Source organism: Felis catus, chromosome C1, assembly GCF_018350175.1.
Source record: "Felis catus isolate Fca126 chromosome C1, F.catus_Fca126_mat1.0, whole genome shotgun sequence".
NCBI classification, from domain to species: domain Eukaryota; kingdom Metazoa; phylum Chordata; class Mammalia; order Carnivora; family Felidae; genus Felis; species Felis catus.
In genome coordinates, this window is record NC_058375.1 from 188,726,982 (window position 1) to 188,746,689 (window position 19,708).

The 19,708-nt window shown below is 34.0% G+C and overlaps 1 protein-coding gene across 14 annotated transcripts in view; it reads left to right on the top strand.

The window, feature by feature from the left end:
- CARF (calcium responsive transcription factor) overlaps nucleotides 1-19,708 on the top strand; it is a 100,910-nt gene that overhangs the window by 40,766 nt on the left and 40,436 nt on the right. For 6 of the 14 annotated variants that reach the window (XM_045034310.1, XM_045034311.1, XM_045034308.1 and 3 more), the window contains 6 exons: nucleotides 1,326-1,559; nucleotides 3,973-4,135; nucleotides 5,115-5,178; nucleotides 9,409-9,539; nucleotides 9,915-10,287; nucleotides 13,240-13,335. In XM_045034310.1, coding sequence (XP_044890245.1) covers nucleotides 1,326-1,559; nucleotides 3,973-4,135; nucleotides 5,115-5,178; nucleotides 9,409-9,539; nucleotides 9,915-10,287; nucleotides 13,240-13,335 — 1,061 coding nt within the window. Of the gene's footprint in view, nucleotides 1-1,325; nucleotides 1,560-3,972; nucleotides 4,136-5,114; nucleotides 5,179-9,408; nucleotides 9,540-9,914; nucleotides 10,288-13,239; nucleotides 16,468-19,708 lie in introns of those variants that run through there. The other 8 variants (XM_045034314.1, XM_045034312.1, XM_045034313.1 and 5 more) reach the window with 6 other exon arrangements.

A 19,708-nucleotide genomic window follows, 5' to 3' on the forward strand; every position in this document is an offset into this window, starting at 1 on the left:
ATATATATACCACATCTTCTTTATCCATCCATGGACATTTGGGCTGTTTCCATACTTTGGCTACTGATAGCACTGTATAAACACTGGGGTGCATGTGTCCCTTCGAAACAGCATACTGGTATCCCTTGGATAAATACCTAGTAGTAAAATTGCTGAGTTATAGGGTATTTCTATTTTTAATTTTTTGAGGAAACTCCATACTGTTTTCTAGACTGGCCGCACCAGTTTGCATTCCCACCAGCAGTGCAAAAGAGATCCTCTTCTTCCACATCCTCACCAGCATCTCTTGTTGCCTGAGTGGTTAATGTTAGCCATTGTGGTTTTGAGTTGTATTTCCCTGATGACGAGTGATGTTGAGCATTTTTTCATGTGTCAGTTGGCTATCTGATGTCTTCTTTGGAGAAGTATCTATCCATGTCTTTTGCCCATTTCTTCACTGGATTGTTTTTTGGGTGTTGAATTTGATAGGTTCTTTTTAGATTTTGGATACTAACCCTTTATCTGATATGTCGTTTGCAAATATCTTCTCCCATTCCGTCAGTTGCCTTTTAGTTTTGTTGTTTCCTTTGCTGTGCAGAAGCTTTTTATCTTGATGAGGTCCCAGCAGTTCATTTTTGCTTTTTCCCTTGCCTTCGGAGACATGTCAAGTAAGATGTTGCTGTAGCTGAGGTCAAAGAAGTTGCTGCCTCTTTTCTCCTTTAACGTTTTGATGATTTCCTGTCTAACATTTAGGTCTTTCATCCATTTTGAATTTATTTTTGTGTATGGTGTATGAAAGCTGTCCAGTTTCATTCTTCTACATGTCGCTGTCCAGTTTTCCCAGCACCACTTGCTAAAGAGACTATCTTTATTCCATTGGATATTCTTTCCTGCTTTGTCAAAGATTAGTTGGCCATACGTTTGTGGGTCCATTTCTGGGTTCTCTATTCTGTTCCATTGATCTGAGTGTCTGTTTTTGTGCCAGTACCATACTGTCTTGATGATTACAGCTTTGTAATACAGCTTGAATTCTGGAACATGAAATTTAAAATACGATTTTCATATATATTTAACTCCTATACCCCTCCTTTACTTTAGGGCCAGAGTAAAAGTCTATAAAGGTTCATAAAGATTTTTATTTAATTGAGTATAGAACTAACTTAGAACAAGCAGAGGACATTTTAAGATTGATTTATTAGTTTTAAATTGCTAATTATATTCATTTAATATGATATCATATAATCTTTTCTTAAAAGGTTATTCTTTTTCTTGATGAGGTTTAACATAAGTAACTATGATCCGTGCCTTTGTTTAATAGCATAATTTTAAATATTTCCACTTCTCAGATGGTATGTACAGTTACCTACAAAGCAAGCTCATCAGTATCACGAGATAGAAACTTCCTGCCTTGCTTTGTCACCTTCCCCTTTTCCTGTGCCTTCTCTTGAAGAAGAGGAAACTGCAATTAGGGATGAAAATTGCGCATTACCCTCACGTCTACATCCTCAAGTAGCACATAAGATTCAAGAATTAGTGTCACAAGGAATAGAACAAGTGTATGCAGTAAGGAAACAGCTAAGGTATGGTAAAAACAAATTGTTCTTTTACATTTTTCATTTTTGTTTGTTGGTTTAAATAATACACTTACCAGGGTGCCTGGGTGGCTCAGTTCGTTAAGTGTCCAACTCTTGATTTCAGCTCAGGTCATGATCTCACAGTCGTGGGATTGAGCCCTGCATTGGTCTCTGCATTGAGTGTGGAGCCTGCTTAGGATTCTCTCTCCTTCTCTCTCTGTCCCTCTCCCACATACATGCATGCATGCTTTCTCTCTCTCTCAAAATAAATAAACATTAAAAAAGTAAAAAAATAATAACACTTTTATTATCATAGACATTTTCCAGTATGTGTGCTATCAGAGTAGATAAGGATTATAATTTTTTAATTTATTAAAATAATCTTATTATGAACTGATCATTTTGTAGCAGATCTTTGGCAAGCCATGAGTAATGATTCAAATTACTCATTTAAAATATTCCATAATCAGATTTAACAAATTGGACTATTTCTGAATGATATATAAATTGAATTATATAATAAATACCTTTAAAAAAAACCTTTGTAGAACCAAAGATTTTAAAACCTAGGCCAAGATACTTATTTAAGCTATTTGAAATGCAATTAAATGTATTAAAACAAAAGAACATGGATAGTTCTTTTTTTTTTTTTTACTAGAAAGCATTTTATTAACGGAAGTTATAAAGCAATATTCATTTAAGTACATAGATCTTTGTATGATTAAATTATATGTAGCACTCTGGTCCAATGTCATTGATACTCAAGATACAATAATTATTATGTGGCACTTACTATGTATGTAACAGATATTGTATGCACTTTATATGCACGATCTCATTTATTCCTGCAACTTTATAAAGTTGATATATTTACCTCCATTCTTCACATGAGAAAATGGACACTATGAGTGGTTAAATAACTGGCTGGCTTAAGAGGTAGAGGCAGAACTGAAATCTAGATCTAATTCTACAGCCTGTGCCCTTTACCATGATTTCTGATATTTATTCCTGGCCTTATTCCTACTAGTTATACTGTAGTTATAACTAGTTACAGTAGTATGATCTGAACAACACAGTGAGTATTTCCTAGGATTATTTCTTAATTAATATATGATTTTTCCTATTTAACAACTTTCTTAGACATTTATATTCATTTTCATTGGGGCATTGTTAGAACAGACCCCAAATTTGGTAAAACCATACATTATTTACTAAACTTGAATCTTAAGAACAGAGGTATAATACAGCTCTGCAGTATGGTCTATAGAATGTAATGCATGAAGCATATAAATACTGCACTTTATCATTTCTTTTTTTTTCCATTTTATTTAATTTATTTTTTTAATTTACATCCAAGTTAGTTAGCATATAGTGCAATAATGATTTCAGGAGTAAATTTCTTAATGCCCCTTACCCATTTAGCCCATCCCCCCCTCCTACAACCCCTCCAGTAACCCTCTGTTTGTTCTCCATATTTAAGAGTCTCTTATGTTTTGTCCCCCTCTCTGTTTTTATATTATTTTTGCTTCCTTTCCTTTGTGTTCATCTGTTTTGTATCTTAATGGACTTTATCATTTCTTTTATGTATTTGTATACATTTATATGTCAATGCTGTCTTCTATTTCTATACTCTCTTTTATCTACTTATAAAATTGGAGCTGATCACATTTTATATAGTAAGTGATGCTTTTGGCAACAGTGTAAGATGATGTAGGCCCAAGCTTTCTTACTTACTGGCTAGATGTATAGCTTTGGCAAATTATTTAATGTCAGCAGCCCTCAGTTCCCTCATCTGTAAAGTGAGAATGATAATTGCACTTTCTTCACAGGATTATAGTAAGCATTAATGGAGATCCTTGATGTCAAATGTTTAGTACACTGCTTGACATCATTAACATTCAAAACATATTATGCCTAAACTGAAAATAGTGATTCTTTTAAAAATTCATAAAAATGTCAAAGCTCACTCTAAGATACATAGGTGTTTAATGAAAATACTCCATTTTTTTAAAAAAAAATTTTTTTTTTCAACGTTTATTTATTTTTGGGACAGAGAGAGACAGAGCATGAACGGGGGAGGAGCAGAGAGAGAGGGAGACACAGAATCGGAAACAGACTCCAGGCTCTGAGCCATCAGCCCAGAGCCCGACGCGGGACTCGAACTCCCGGACCGCGAGATCATGACCTGGCTGAAGTCGGACGCTTAACCGACTATGCCACCCAGGCGCCCCACCATTTTTTAATCCATATGATTTCTTTGATTTAATGTATGAAAAAATTTAAACTGGAAAAATATAAATTATGAAGCTATAAACCATGCTTTACAGAAGTTTATGCTAAAAAAGAACCTTTTTCTCACTTTATCTGAAGTATATTGCTAGATTATTTATGTTTTTATTTTGTTTTATGCTCTCCACAGAAAATTTGTGGAAAGAGAACTATTTAAACCTGATGAGGTGCCTGAAAGACATAACTTATCCTTTTTTCCAACTGTAAATGATATTAAAAATCACATCCATGAGGTACAGAAAGCCTTGAGAAATGGAGATAATGTGTATAACTCAGATATTATTCCAGCAACGGTATGATTACAACTGTAATTCTTTGTTTTATTATAGAATCTTTCTCTATTACTTTTGGCCTTATAGTGGTGGTTGTTAATAGGCCATATAAATGATTGTGATGAAAGAAAAAAAACTCTCTTAAAATGTAAACACTGTGAACCCTCAGATGATGATTTGACTGAAATTTGTATATTACTGTCACAAGAAGAAATATCAGTGAATAGCCATCTCTGACCATAATAACAATAGTAATCTTCATTTAAAAATCAACATTATTTTATCTCTGTATAAAGTGTATCTTATTCATCTAACAGATATTTGAGTATATACTGTGTATATCTCCCTCTCTTTTTAAATAGGTTGACAACTTTCAGTACAATAGTTCAGACTTGAATACACAGTATTTTTGTATCTACAAAGGGATGATATTGGTTCTGTATGCCATCTATGGATATCAGTTTTACGTCAACTGTGATGCTTTAATTACCCCTGAATATTGGTCATTTCTGTGAAAGTTTTGCTTACTCTGAAGGGAATAATATAATTACTCAAAAACTAATTATAGTACAGACAGTAATTATGGCATTAAAATCCTAGTAGCAATACCTTTTGCTCTCCATGTTTTTACTATCCAAATTATGTCTTCTTAACTGAATAGATTCAGATTTTAAGCTAGTCCTACTATTCTTTTCCATCCAAAATTCTCTTGGTTATTCACTGTCCAAAGTTCAGGAAGTAAAATGGATTTGTTTAGTGATGATCTTTGCCATCTCTGCTTGCTATCCGAATTTTTGCTATCTGAACTTGGGAAGCTTATGTATTTGGATGGTGAAGTATACTCGTGCTTTAAGAATATAAACAAGTGAAGAGAGCAATCACTGAATAAAACACAATTGTACTGTCATTGAATAAAATATGACAGTTGTATTGATGTTTTAAAATATTTTGCAATATAAATTCTTTATTGTTTTTACTGAAATAAATGTTTCCATTTCAGCTTCAGTGGACTACAGATAATGGGCATATTCTCAGAGAGACTGTGACAGTTACATTTGCAGAAGGTATGTTATCCTGAATATCTTTAAAATATAAAATCAGTGTCAAAACTGGAAGATACTTACTTTTTTCAATTTTTAAAAAATGTGTATTGTGAGAGAGAGAGAGAGGGAGGGACAGAGGGAGGGAGCAGGAGAGCAGGAGAGCATGAGAGGGGGAGGGGCAGACAGAAGGAAAGAAAGTATCCGAAGCAGGCTCTGCACTGTCAGCACAGAGCCAGACATGGGGCTTGAACCCACAAACTATGAGATCATGACCTGAGACAAAATCAAGAGTCAGACATTTAACTGACTAAGCCACCCAGGTGCCCCAAAACTGGAAGACATTTAAGGTATTATCTCATCTAATCAAATTTTATGGATGAGGAAACCATGGCCAAAAGAGACAAGAGCAACTATGTTAGGTTTTGTCAAAATAATTCCAGCTGTTTAAACTTCCTCATGTGTATTATTCAGCCATAAAAAAGGATGAGCTGTTGCCTTCTGTGACAACATGGATGGACCTAGAAGGTATTATGCCAAGTAAAATAAATCAGACTGAGAAGGACAAATACTATATGATTTCCCTCATATGTGGGATCTAAAACCAAAACAACTGAATAAACAAAAAGCAGAATCAGACTTCAAATACGGAGAACAAACTGAAAGTTGCCAGAGGGGAGGGATGGTAAGGTAATGGGCAAAATGGGTGAGGAGGAGTGGGAGATACAGGCTTCTAGTTATGGAATAAATAAGTCATGGGAATAAAAGGCACAGCATAGGGAATATAGTCAATAATGTTGTAATAGTGTTGTATGTTGACAGATGATAGCTACACTTGTGAGCATAACATAACATATAAAGAAGTTGAATCGTGTTATACACCTGGAACTAATGTAACATCGTGTGTCAACTATACTAAAACACATTGAAAATAAAAAATAAGGGATGCCTGGCTGGCTTAGTTGGAAGAGCATGTGACTCTTGATCACGGGGTTGTGAGTTTGAGCCCCACATTGGGTGTAGAGATTAAAAAATATGTATATAAATAAACTTTAAAAAATAAAAAATTTCCTCACATAATCAGCTTTTATTCTTTATGATTAAAATTTTGAGGCTGACTACTAGTACAGTTTACTCTAAAGTTAGGCTAATTCCAGTAGTAATAACCCTAAGGTACCTTGATGAGGAAGCTATTGTCCATTTTGTATGGTTTGTTTTTTCTCATATGTGTACTCTTATACTCTCTTACTGGTCCAGATTTATTTCACCTTTTTTTCCCCCTTTCTTCTGAAAACATGTTTTCTCCACTTCTATATGGCAAACTTCTCTCACCAATGAAATCAATCTCTTTGGCTTTAAGTGTTCTCTTAACTTTACCCCCTGTATAAAGTTAGACATTCACTCTTTGTACTTACCTCTGCATTTAACATGGTATCCTTTTGTTTATAGGTCTGTATCTTTTGTTATGATTTGAACTTCTCAGGGGCAAAGATTGTATTTTATTCAAGTTAACATACCTAGTTCCTAGCATAATGCCTGCTACAAAGTTAATATCTAAATAAATGCTTTAGAATAAATTAATGAATAGCTATATACAGTACAATTTTTTCTTTATTCTTTGATTGATTAACCTTTAAGAGAGCCTGTGCATAGAGAATAACGTTCAAATTCCTTAACATTATTCATTTGTTCTGCACATATTTTACTCACTGTGATAAATGTTGGAGATAAAAAAGAACAAATTTCTTGCTCCATTGAATTTCAAGTTTAGCAAGAGAAAAAGACACTATAAACAAATATATTCTAATTACTGTTATAAATAGTGCCATGAGAGAGTTGTGCAAAATTTTGTGGGAATAGTGATAAAGACATAACTTAATCTGGAGAGTAGGGAAGTGACACTTGAGAAAGTGGCTTTTAAAATAAGGACTGAAGAATGGCTAGGAATCTGCCAATCAAAGGAATAGCTTTCAAAGCTTAGCAACAGAGAGCTTGGTCATGTTCAAGGAACTTAAAAAGCTGGTATGGTTCTAAGGGTAGAAAATGCTTGGGGATAAAAATGGGTATGCAAAATGGGCTTAGGAGGCCCTTTCAAGCTGTCCAAATGAAAAGTGATAGTGGTTTGGTGTACAGTTGGTGGTATTTATACTATAATTGGACAGATTTTAAGAGTTTTTTAAAAAGTAGAATTCAAAGGAATAGGTGTGAGAGGTAAAAGAATGGGAATGATCTGGGATGACTCATGAGTTTCTTCCAAGAGCAACTGACTGATAGTAACATTTACTGAGTTAGGCAACACTGGCATAAGAATAGGATTTGGTGGTGGCAGGGGAAGAGAAAAGAAGCTCATAAGATCAGGTTTGAAAACCTTGGGTATCAGAGCCATTTCAATGGAATGGATTAGGAAGAAGCCATCTTGGGATGGTTGAAAAGTAAATGGGTGATGAATGAAGAAGTAGAGACAGTGTGCTGTGAAGGGAATATGGAGTTGAGGGAAGGGATTTTCAGATAAGAAATATCTGAAGAGATAGATGAAGATGAAGGTACTTGATAGCTTTGGTGATGGGAAGCTGAGGAAATTTCTGATAGTTTCTTTTCTCTTTAAGTAAAAGTGCTAAGAATGAAAAAGATCTCAGGAAGTGTGGCCAAGATTGGACATTTGAAATCCTTTATAACATAGAGTGAGAAGAACACTGTAAGGTTGTCAGTATAGCTGAAGGTCCTGTTGAAGTTGATGATCATGAATTGGTATTAGTAGTAGTAGCAAGTTTCTTTTTCAGTGGCATTCAACTTCGCACATATAGGCACTGGAAGCCACTTTCATTCAATGTTAGGATTTTATCAGGGGTTATAACAAAGTACAGAGAGGCAAGGGAGTTTAGGGTATTTGCAAGGAGTGACTGAAATTATAAACTTAAAACTCTACTAAGCTAAATGGGGAGAGAATTTTATTAAGGAAGAGGTTGATCTGAAGAAAACTGAGAAATCAATGGACTGGAGGGTCACATGAGGTTGAACAATTGTAGTGAAGTACTTGAGCAAAATCTTTGGAAAAATAAGAGGCTGTGATCAAAGAATAGGATATTTGAATTAGAGATTTTTAGATTTAGAACAGATGAGGTTATGACAGTAGTAGTAGCAACAGATACACTTGGGGTGAGCATAGCACAACATATAAACTTATTCAGTCACTATATTTTACACCTGAAACTAATGTAACAATGTGTGTCAATTATACTTCAGTTTAAAAAAGGGAATGAAGAAGCCAAGAAATGTGAGAGTGTTATTTAATCCTCTTAGCAGTCCTTTGAAGAAGATTTTTATTTTGCAAATGAAGAAACTGAAGTTAGAAACCAAGTTAAGTAGCATGTTGAAAGTTACAGAGAAAAGCTAGTGCTTAAATCCATCCTTGTCTGACATTAGGGCCATTTTTTAAAATTACTTAGTGTGAAAACAGTAAACAGTTGCTGATAATTGGTTTTTGATTGACTGAGATGAATTTATTTGGGTTAGTACATAAAAATTACTATATTCCCTAAGGACAATTACTTTAGCAATTGAAGTATTAAGAAAACAGAGATTTGTACTCCTCATTTATTCCAAAATGAGTTATTGAAAGAAATTTAGTACTGTTGTTATTGAGGACCCACTTTATGTCAGGCATTATCCAGCACTAGGCCTACCGAAGATGAATTAAGTTTGGTCTTTGTAATTGAGACTCAATAGGTTTCACACATCTAGAGAAGTTTAGGTGTAGTTCAGCATCATAGCACGGAAAATGGGCTAGATTAGAGTTACAGAATCTTCCAAGGAAAGAAAAATACTGTTTCCTATGTTTCTGGAAATAGTGGACAAAATCATTTCTTTTTTTTTTAGTGGAAAAAATAACTTTTTTTTAAATGTTTATTTATTTTTGAGAGAGAGACAGAGCATGAGTGGAGGAGGGGCAGAGAGAGAGGGAGACACAGAATCCAAAGCAGGCTCCAGGCTCTCAGCTGTCAGCACAGAGCCCGACACGGGGCTGGAACTCACGGACCGTGAGATCATGACCTGAGCCGAAGTCGGATGCCTCAGTCGGATGACTGAGCCACCCAGGTGCCCCATAGTGGAAAAAATAACTTCTTAAAGTCCTTTCCAAACCTTTGACTTTATTTCCTATTCCAATTGTGATAGTAAGTGTTGTAATAAAATGTAGCATGCTAGAAGCCATAAATGTTATTTCATTTTGACGGCTTATTTTTTTATATAACTTAGGAAATTCACCAGGAGAATCAGTTAGCACCAAAGTGGAAACAAATCAGACAAGGGGTTCTTTGTCTCCAGAGCCAGCCCACTTGCTCTCTTCACTTTCCTCATTTCAGCCAAAAGTATTTACTCAACTGCAGGTAGGTAGCCAGTGAAATAAACAAATTAGAAGCCTTTCCCTTTCTTCCTCAATCTCTCCTCTTCTAGGTATTTTATAGAATTGTTATAGAATTGTAATAATGATCAAAGATGTTTTATTATTAATTTCCTGACTTTTTTGTATCTTGATATAAGATAATTTAAACAATACATTTTGAAAAAGTTGGAGTTTACCATGCATGCAATAAAATTTAGTTGTACTACTATTCCTTTGATTCTTGTTTCTGTCCTCAATATTTGTTAGTAACTGTACCATTATATTTTATTCTAATTGTGTGTGAAAAGAATAATATATCCTATGAAAAAATTATACTTAGTAAATTTAAACATTGATGTAACTCTTTTCGGTTTAAAAGGGTTTGCAGTTGCAACCAAGATTCACTTCTCCTGATGGATCACCGACTCTGATATCAGTAAATAACCACCCTTCCTCCAGTCCTGCAAGACTTCTGGACTCATTAGAAAGTACTGTAATGAATAATAATTCTCTACTGCTTGGTCAAAGTCATAGCCTTCAAACAGATACATGCCTGACCCCAAACAATAGCATTATTACCTCTACCATGGGTAACCTTCCAGGACCAGATCAAAATCTAGCTGCAATGGACCAGCTGGTGCAAGTTGGAGATGTTGAGGATACAGAGAATATGGAAGGAAGTGTTCATCGGATTCTGTTGGGAAATGTGCAAACCATCCCAATACAAATTATAGATAACCACCCAGCTATTAGTAAGTTAAAAGCAACTTGTGATTTTATTTTTTTTAACCTTCGTGGACTATCAGTGCTATTGTTTTTAATTTAAATTTGAGTTAGTTAACAGTGTAGTATTGGTTTCAGAAGTAGAATCCAATAATTCATCACTTCCATATAACACCCAGTGCTCATCCCAGTAAGTACCCTCCTTAATGCCCATCATGCATTTAGCCTATACCCCCACCTACCTCCCCTCCAGCAACACTCTGTTCTCTGTATTTAAGAGTCTCTTATGGTTTCCCTCCCTCTTTGTTTTTATCTTTTCTTCCCTTCCCCTGTGTTCATATGTTGTTTTTTAAATTCCACAAATGAGTGAAATCATATGATACTTGTCTTTCTCTGACTTATTTCACTTAGCATAATACACTAGAGTTTCATCCACATTGTTGCAAATGGCAAGATTTCATTCTTTATGATTGCTGAGTAATATTCCATTGTATCGTTACTATTACACTACAGAAAAAAACTGTCATTTCTACTCGGGTTTATTTTTTTTTTTTTCAACGTTTATTTATTTTTGGGACAGAGAGAGACAGAGCATGAACGGGGGAGGGGCAGAGAGAGAGGGAGACACAGAATCGGGAACAGGCTCCAGGCTCTGAGCCATCAGCCCAGAGCCTGACGCGGGGCTCGAACTCACGGACCGTGAGATCGTGACCTGGCTGAAGTCGGACGTTTAACCGACTGCGCCACCCAGGCGCCCCTACTCAGGGGTTTATAATACATAAGTTGATAAAGCAAAACTACCAGAAAAAGGGAAAAATGTCAAGAGCATAATAATTTTTAAACTTTAAAAATTTTTTTGTCTCTAGCAAAGTTATTCATTCTCTGATCACCTCAGTTTACATGGAAAATCTGTGGTGATATGAAATCAGAGGGTCATTTTAGAATGTATGAAAAAAATGAGAAACTTTAAAAGAAAAGATTTAGTGTAAAGGTTATTATGGAAAATTTGTTAAAAGGAAAAATGGGATGGGGTGGGCAGCTATAAAATTTTTAAAATTTTGAGTTCTAGACTTAAATATAGAGTTCTGTAGAAATTGAAAGGAAACTAGTTAAGTCTTAAGGACTTAACTTAATCCAAGACTTTGTTACATTCACTTTGTAACAAACCCAGTCAACCTAGTAATAAATTCTAACTCCTACTTGACCTGTGTCACTTCCATTCACACAGATTGTTCTGGATTGGGCACTTTTGTGGGAAAAGATTTGCATTTTGCTTTGAAGAACATAAATTTTCATAGAAATTATCCTTAGAACATACAAAGTATTTACTTTCCATTCTTAGTCATCATTATTGTGGGTAAGGAAAAGTATAAAATACTTCCTTCCAGAAAAGAATCATTATATTTTAAATTTATTGGAAACATTACTTTTAAGAAAATTTATCCAGAGGGCTGTGACAATAGATGAGAAGGAAAAGGAATATATGGAGACTAATCCTCACAACCGCATGAAATAGTTGATGATGTCCCCATGCTACAGATAGGGAGACCAAGGCTCAGGAAGGTTAAGTAATTGCCTAAAGTGATAGAGCAGAGATTTAAACCCAGATCTATCTGCCTCAAAAGTTTCTTTACATTCTAACATGCTTCCTCCCTCTGTATTGTACCAAGATATTTCTGAGAGCTCTAATTCAGATTGCTTTAAAGGAGACCCTCTTTGGATCTGAACCTGCGTGATTTATCAAGTTAGATCATGATCTGAGGGACTCCCTCACCTGCATATGAATTCTGAGGGTCACTCAAATCCATCTTCTATTGGTTTTCTCTATGGTGTGGGCTAAACTCTCCCAATACACTCACATGTGACAAGCATTAGGTGTGTTCAGCACACTTTCCAGAGCAAATTTTGGTCCCCTTAATCTCAGTTCCCTGTAGCAATGGAAAAACTGATATCCCTGAAAAAGAAAAAGATTTCATCTTAGATATCCCACCTGCCTGTTCAAGATAATAGTGTTTCTGGTATGCTACATTCTGATTAATTTGGTCATAAGTACTTTATTTAAAATCAGAATGGTAAGTGTATTATGCAGTGTTTCAAGTAAGCAAACACATAACTTATGTAGGTAAGTCAGAGCTATCCATTAAGATGTGGCATATTTTTTTCTAACGTACTAATGTAGTGGAGTTTCTTTAAGGAGGGAAAATCTTCCTTGATATATGATCACATATGGAAACCATATGGGGGTAGTAACATATTGGTAAATTTGTAATATATATGCCTGCTCTTTGCAGAACATCATTTTCAAATAATGGGAGGCTTTCTGACTTTTATTCACACATATTTTTATTAAAGGCAATTAAGTTTATTTTTAAAAAAGTATTTAAGTTATTTATTTATTCTGAGAGATAGAGAAAGCATGAATAGGAGGGGGGCAGAGAGAAAGGGAGAGAGAGGATCCCAAGCAGGCTCCACACTGCCAGTGTGGAGCTTGATGTGGGGCTTGAATTCACGAACCGAGAGATTGTGACCTGAGCAAAAGTTCAATGCTCAACTGACTAAGCCACCCAGGCCCCAGAGGCAATTAAGTTTAAATATGAAATACTCCTCATAATTTTATAAAATTATGGACTGCTTTTTTGTCAAAGTATCTTTAGAAGAAAGTAACTATGATTTTCTTAGTCTCTTCTTTTTTTCACTACCAGAAGCATTAAAGAATTTTTTTTTACTTCTCAACATTTTTCTATTGTTTTTCTTTTAGTTTTTTTATTGAAGTTTAGTTGACACACACTGTTACATTAATTTAAGGTGTACATATACTGAAAGAATTATGAATGACTATTAAGATATCAGAAGTACTGAGTTCTCAAATACACTGCTTTTCAGAAAACTATTTTTTGCTTTGCCTCTAAATTCATATAAAGATTTCAGTGTTATAAGTTACATTAACCTTTAGGGTTTTTCTTTTATGTTTGGTTTTAAAGTTGGAGAAAATCCAGAAGGTACCGTTTCTGTGAACCAAGTTAAGCAAGAACCCAAAGAACCAGCATTGTCTATGGAAGCAAAAAAAAATTTGGACTGTAAGAAATTATCTACTACATAAATTATTGAAGCTTTTCAGAATTTACAACTTGGGTGACTTATAATGTCATAAAAAAGAAGGTGAATATTATCAAAGCGCAGCATTGTGATAAGTGAACTGAAGACTGGTTCAATGAGCAACTTTGATTTAAAACCGATATGTTTGTTGCCAAGTCCATATTTTTGGAACCTATTTTATTCCTCTTATTTTGTATAATTCTTATGCTTTTTGATTATCTGATAAGGCCAGTATTTCCAAAGACCATCTGAACTTATCCATGACAATATAGTCTGAACACAAATAGTTATCTAACTAATCCCTTGGAAATATCTGATTTGGGTTCTGAAAAGACAAACAAGAACAACAACAAAAATAGTGTGTGAGTTTGTGTGTGTGTGAGTGTGTGTATGTGTGTTGACTTTTTTTAAAGTTATAAAAGAAATTATTTCCTCTTTAAAGTTGTGAAGAAATTCTTTAAATTAGCACAGGGGAGAGAATATTTGTAGTCTGTCTCATTAGGAAAGATAAAACCATAGTAGATTTTACATCATAACATAAAGCTCAGTATTCACATCTGTGGAAACTGTAATTGCATTTTGGCTTCTTCCATTATAATTTTTATACTTATAACTACAAACCAATAGCATACTAATAGTTATCTAGTAGAAATTTAAAATGTCTTGGTAAGTACTTAGAGTTTTAATTTGAATTAATCAGATAAGCAACAGAAATAAATGTATATTGCATGGATTTATATAGTATTTTAGGTAAAACACTACATGTGGATAGAAAACTATAGAAATTGAGAGAATTCAGAAAGAATAATAAACTTCCCTGGTGTTGACAGATAATTTGAGGAACTTTTTGATATCCACAAAAGATTTTTTTTTCCTACTTTGTATTGAAGATTCAGCTCTGGTTAGAAAATAATTTGAGTTGTATTTATTTTTCTATGCCAGAGCTCTTACTGAATTAGTGGTATTAGAATTTATAGTATTTCAAGGTAAGTATTTGTAGTTTAAAATTTAGTTCATATTTAAAACAACTGATGTGTTATATTTGCTTGCTGAGTAAGTATATTTACTTGAAATACTGAATAAGTACTAATCACTGTATTCATTATAAGCTTTTGTTTTCTGGAAGGTTGGTGAACTAGAAATGTCAATTATAAGCTGTCAAGAAATCAATTTAAAGGGTTTTTTTCACCCCAGGGACCGTTTGTGGGTATATTTAAGACTTTATTTAAAAGTAATAAGGATTTCAAATGGATATTAATATTTATATTCAAAGTATATGGAATGTAATATGAAATTTAACCTTAATATTTTACATGACTGAATCCTTTTTGGCTTTTCTAAAGTCCAGTCTCCCATTCTTAATTCACTTTAATTGTTGCAAGTATACAACATGTACCTAAGTAAAGCATTGTTAAATTAGACATGAGTGGAACTCTTAAAAATCCGTGCTCTTTAGATTTATACCCTATTTAATATAAAATTTATTATTTATACCCCTATTTAATACAAAGTTGATATTTAGTTACATATATGATTTTAATTAGAATTTTAATTAGAATAGCTTTTCTTTTTCCTAAGAACTGAAAATATTTGATGTCAGCATTTCAGAGGCAGTCTGCCAAATCTGATTATATTACTCTAAGTTAAACATAGCTCTTAGTTACCTCAAACCCAGCTTTCTCGTAGTCTGTGTGTACGTAAAGGGTATAAGTCTGAATTTATAGTTTTATTGCATTTGTAGGTAATATCCTTTTAATTTATTATTTCTAATTTTTATGGAAACTTTTTTCAGGATTTTAAATAATATTGACTTTTCATTAATGGCAATAGCTTATTATTAAATATTTTACCAATTGAAGTATATTCCTTTGGAGACATTCTTTTCTTTTTTGATGTTGAGTTGCTAAGGAGAAATGCTTGTTAAGATACAAACTCTAGTCAGTTACCTGTGAGGATAAGAGATGTTAGAGAGTTCAGACTTTGGCATTTGAACAAGAACAAAATATAGTTTTAAAATATTTCTCTCACTTCATTCTTTGTGAATGTCTCTTTCTGGTACTGTTTTTTTCATTAGGAAGAGGAAAGTTACAGTGCATCCTTCCCACAAACAAAAAACAAAATTAAAAAAGAGCATGAAGGAAGGTTTAAATCCCTAATTGTATACTCTTTTGGTTTTTAGGTAGAAACTGGAACTATCAATATTTTCATGTAAGTATTTCAATGAGTAGCTCTTTAAAAATGGTTTCTAAATTTTTAAAAATTCATTTCCCCTCTAAGTGCATGTTCAGTCACAGTATATCAGTATTGTATTTTAAGGGTGCTTAGCATCGCTTTTATAAAAGTGTGTTTACATATTTTAAATATTTGATTAATTTTTAAATGCACAGGGTGTTAAATACAAGTGCATAAAATTTTCAGTATCTATATTTGGCATTCTCCTAACAGCTCTACAGCAAAGTTTGATATATGCTCTTTTGTGTCATGTATTACAAGGTGTAATATCTGTAGTAGTAAGTTGGACATTCAAAATAAGCAGTTAGAAATTTATAATTACAGTTGAGCTTTTTTCATCATTGTAGTTTTCATGCTCCAAAGCCTCCCAGTGAATTTTATATTTGCTACAGTGAATTATAGATAAACACCACCATGGTGGGCTTTTCCCTCAATAATAATTTTCTCCACAAGCAGTTAACATGCTTAAAAGAAAAAGTTTTTACATGAAGTACCTTGTCTTATCCAAGATAAATGTTTTCTAAAAGTCACAAAAATGGTAGAAAATGGGATCTGGTCCTGCATTAGAGTTTCTAATTTTGAGGCCCACCAGCTTGTGTTTCATCTTTACATCCTGTCAAAATACTTAATCATGTGAGTATGAGAAAGATGTCATTTAATTTGTACCAGGTTTTTTAAAAAGTTTTAAAATGTGTGTGTGTGTATATATATATATATATTGTAACAATGTATAGTGTCTTTGTTATAATGTAATTTTTTCATTAAAAGAATCCTGTGGTTTTTTTTCTTAAATTTGTTAGTTTTCTTTTTAATACTTTTTCTGGGGATAGTGGTAGTTTTGTTCATCTTTAAGATGCTGAATAAACACCTTAAATACCTGAGAACTTTGGCTAGAGATTTATGTTCAATTTGGAACCTGAAAGTTTTTCAGCATAACTACCAGTAACTCCTATTATCATTACATTAGGTATATATACACATTTAGTACTCTCAGCTCAGCCAACCATCAACATTTTAAAACAATCCCTGTAATATTAGTAATTCTTTTTTTCTCACATCTTGACACTGGACATCTTTAAGTACAGCTTTATATTTTTGGTGTAATGACAGAAGTATGTGATTTAAAAAGGAGAGATCATTAATGTTTTTCCTCTTTGCTTCTTTTGCTTTATTCCTCCCTGCCTATTTTATGGGACCATAGAAAATCTGACTCTCTCCAGAAGGGGCACTCTATTAACTATTCCCCATCAGCTAATTTAGGCTTTAGACATTTTGATTGGTGTATTGCTTTGATATCTAAGTATCAGTAATTCTACTTAATTAATTTAGTTGTAATGGCAAAGCCTTAGTGTAATTTTGCCAAATACATGTTAGCTATGAATACAATCATTAAATACAAATATTCATTGCTCATTGAATTCTTAAAACTTCAGGAATAAATCAGAATTAAAGAAAAATTCGCTAAGGGATTCTAAATTTTAAAAAAATGTTAACGTTTATTCATTTTTGAGAGAGACAATGCGAGCACGGGAGGGGCAGAGAAAGAGGAAGACACAGAATCTGAAGCAGGCTCCAGGCTCTGAGCTGTCAGCACAGTGCCTGATGCAGGGCTTGAACTCACGAACCGTGAAATTATGACTTCAGCAGAAGTTGGACGCTTAACCAACTGAGCCACCCACGTGCCCCTAAGGAATTCTAACTTTGATTCATTAGAAAAATAAGTAGTATGGTTAATATTGAAAACCTTTGAAAATATTATATGGGTACAAACTTGCAATTAGTAAATACATCCTGGAATTCTAATGTATGGCCTGGTAATTATAGTCAATAATACTGCATTATAAAATTCAGAATTGCTCAGAGACTACATCTAAATTGTTCTCACCACAAAAAGGGAAGAATAATTCTGTGTCATGATAGTGATGTTAATTAACACTATGGTGGTAATTATATTGCAAAATATAAATTACCTAATTGACATATTGTATACCTTAAACTTAGTGTTATATGTCAATCATATCTCAAGAAAATAAAGAATTCTAAAACCACAGTACAAAGTAGGAATCAGATACCAGCAGAGGGTTTTAAAAATATTTTTATTGAGGTATAATTGATATACAACAAACTGTACATATTTAAAGTGTACAATTTAATAAGTTTGGATAAATGTATACATCTATGAAAGCATCACCACAGTTGAGGTAATGAACATATCCATCACCTCCAAAAGATTCCTAATGCCTCTTAGTAATACCCTTCTCTCCCTGCCTCCCACTCACACTTCACCATCCCCAAACAACTACTGATTTGCTTTCTGTCATTAGAGATCAATTTGCTTTGTCTATAATTTTATAAAAATCATATAGTATGAACCTTTTTATATATGACTTTTGTAACTCAGCATATATGAGTTGCAAATGTTGCATATGTTTTTTTTTTTTTAAGTTCATTTTGAGAGAGACGGAGACAATGTGAGTGAGGGGGGCGGGGAGGAAGACCAAGAATCCCAAGCAGGCTTCACACTGTCAGCACAGAGCCCCAAGTGGGGCTTGAACTCATGAAACCATGAGGTCATGACCTGAGCAGAAACCAAGAGTCAGACACTTAACCAACTGAGCCACCCAGGCACCCCCTGTCACTCAGCATAGTTATTTTCAGATTCATCTGTGTCGCAAGATGTCTGAATAGTCCGTTCCTTTTTACTGCTGAATAGTATTCCATTGTATGAATATTCCATAATTTGCTTATCCACTTACCTGTTGATGGACAGCTGGGTTGTTTACAGTTCTTGGCTATTACAAATACAGTTGCTATGAACATTTGTATAAAAGTCTTTGTATGAACTTATGATGCTTTCATTTCTCTTGAGTAAATATCTAGGAGAGGAATAGCTGGGTCATATGGTAGGTATATATTTAACTTTTTAAGAAACTCTCAAATGGTTTTTCCAATGTGATTGTACCCCTTTACGATCCTGTCAGTAGTGTATGAGAGTTCCAGCCAATGCTTGGTATGGACAGGCTTTTGACATTGTAGGCATATTACAATGCTGTGTAGTCTAGTAGTATCCCATTGTGGTTTTAACTTCCAGTTCTACAGTCACCAATGCTGTTAAACATCTTTTCATGAGTTATTTGCCATCTGTATATTTTCTTTAGTGAAGTGTCTGTTTGGATCTTTATCTCATTTTTAAATGGAAATGTTTTCTTCTTATAGAGGTTTAAAAAGTATATTCTAGATATAAGTCCATTTTAGAAATGTTATTTACAAGAATTTTCACCTGATCTGTAGCTTATCTTTTCACCTTCTTTTTTAAAACATTTTTTTAACGTTTATTTATTTTTGAGACTGAGAGAGACAGAGCATAAATGGGAGAGGGTCAGAGAGAGGGAGACACAGAATCAGAAGCAGGCTCCAGGCTCTGAGCCATCAGCCCAGAGCCTGACACGGGGCTCGAACTCACAGACCGTGAGATCGTGACCTGAGCTGAAGTCGGACGCTTAGCCAACTGAGCCACCCAGGCGCCCCTCTTTTCACCTTCTTAACAGAATCTTTCAAAGAGTAGAAGATCAGAAGTTCTTATTGTGATTAAGTCCAGTGTACCTTTTTCCCCCCTTTACGGATCATGCTTCTGTGTTGTATCTAAAAGACCTTTGCCTAATCCAAGATTAGATTTTCTCCTGTTTTCATCTATGAAATTTTATAACTTTTGAGTTTACACTTAGGTGCATAATCTATTTTGAGTTAATTTTTATATACATAATACAAGACTTTTTTGGCATATGAATATCCAGTTATTTCAGTGCCATTTTCTGAAAAGACTGTATTTTTCTATTGAATTAAATTTATACCATTGATGAAAAATCCACTAATCACATACATATAGGTGAATTTCTGGACTCTGTTCTTTTTCATTGATTTATTGTTTATCTCCATGGTCTCAACCAGGGCAATTTTGCCTCTAAAAAACATGGGGCAAAGTCTGGAGACAGTTTAAATTCTCATAGCTAGGGAGATATTGATTTGTGATAGAAGCCAGAGCTTCTCTTCAACATTGTACAATGCATAGGATGGCCTGAACAACAAAGAATTATCTGGCCCAAAATGTCTGTAGTACTGAGA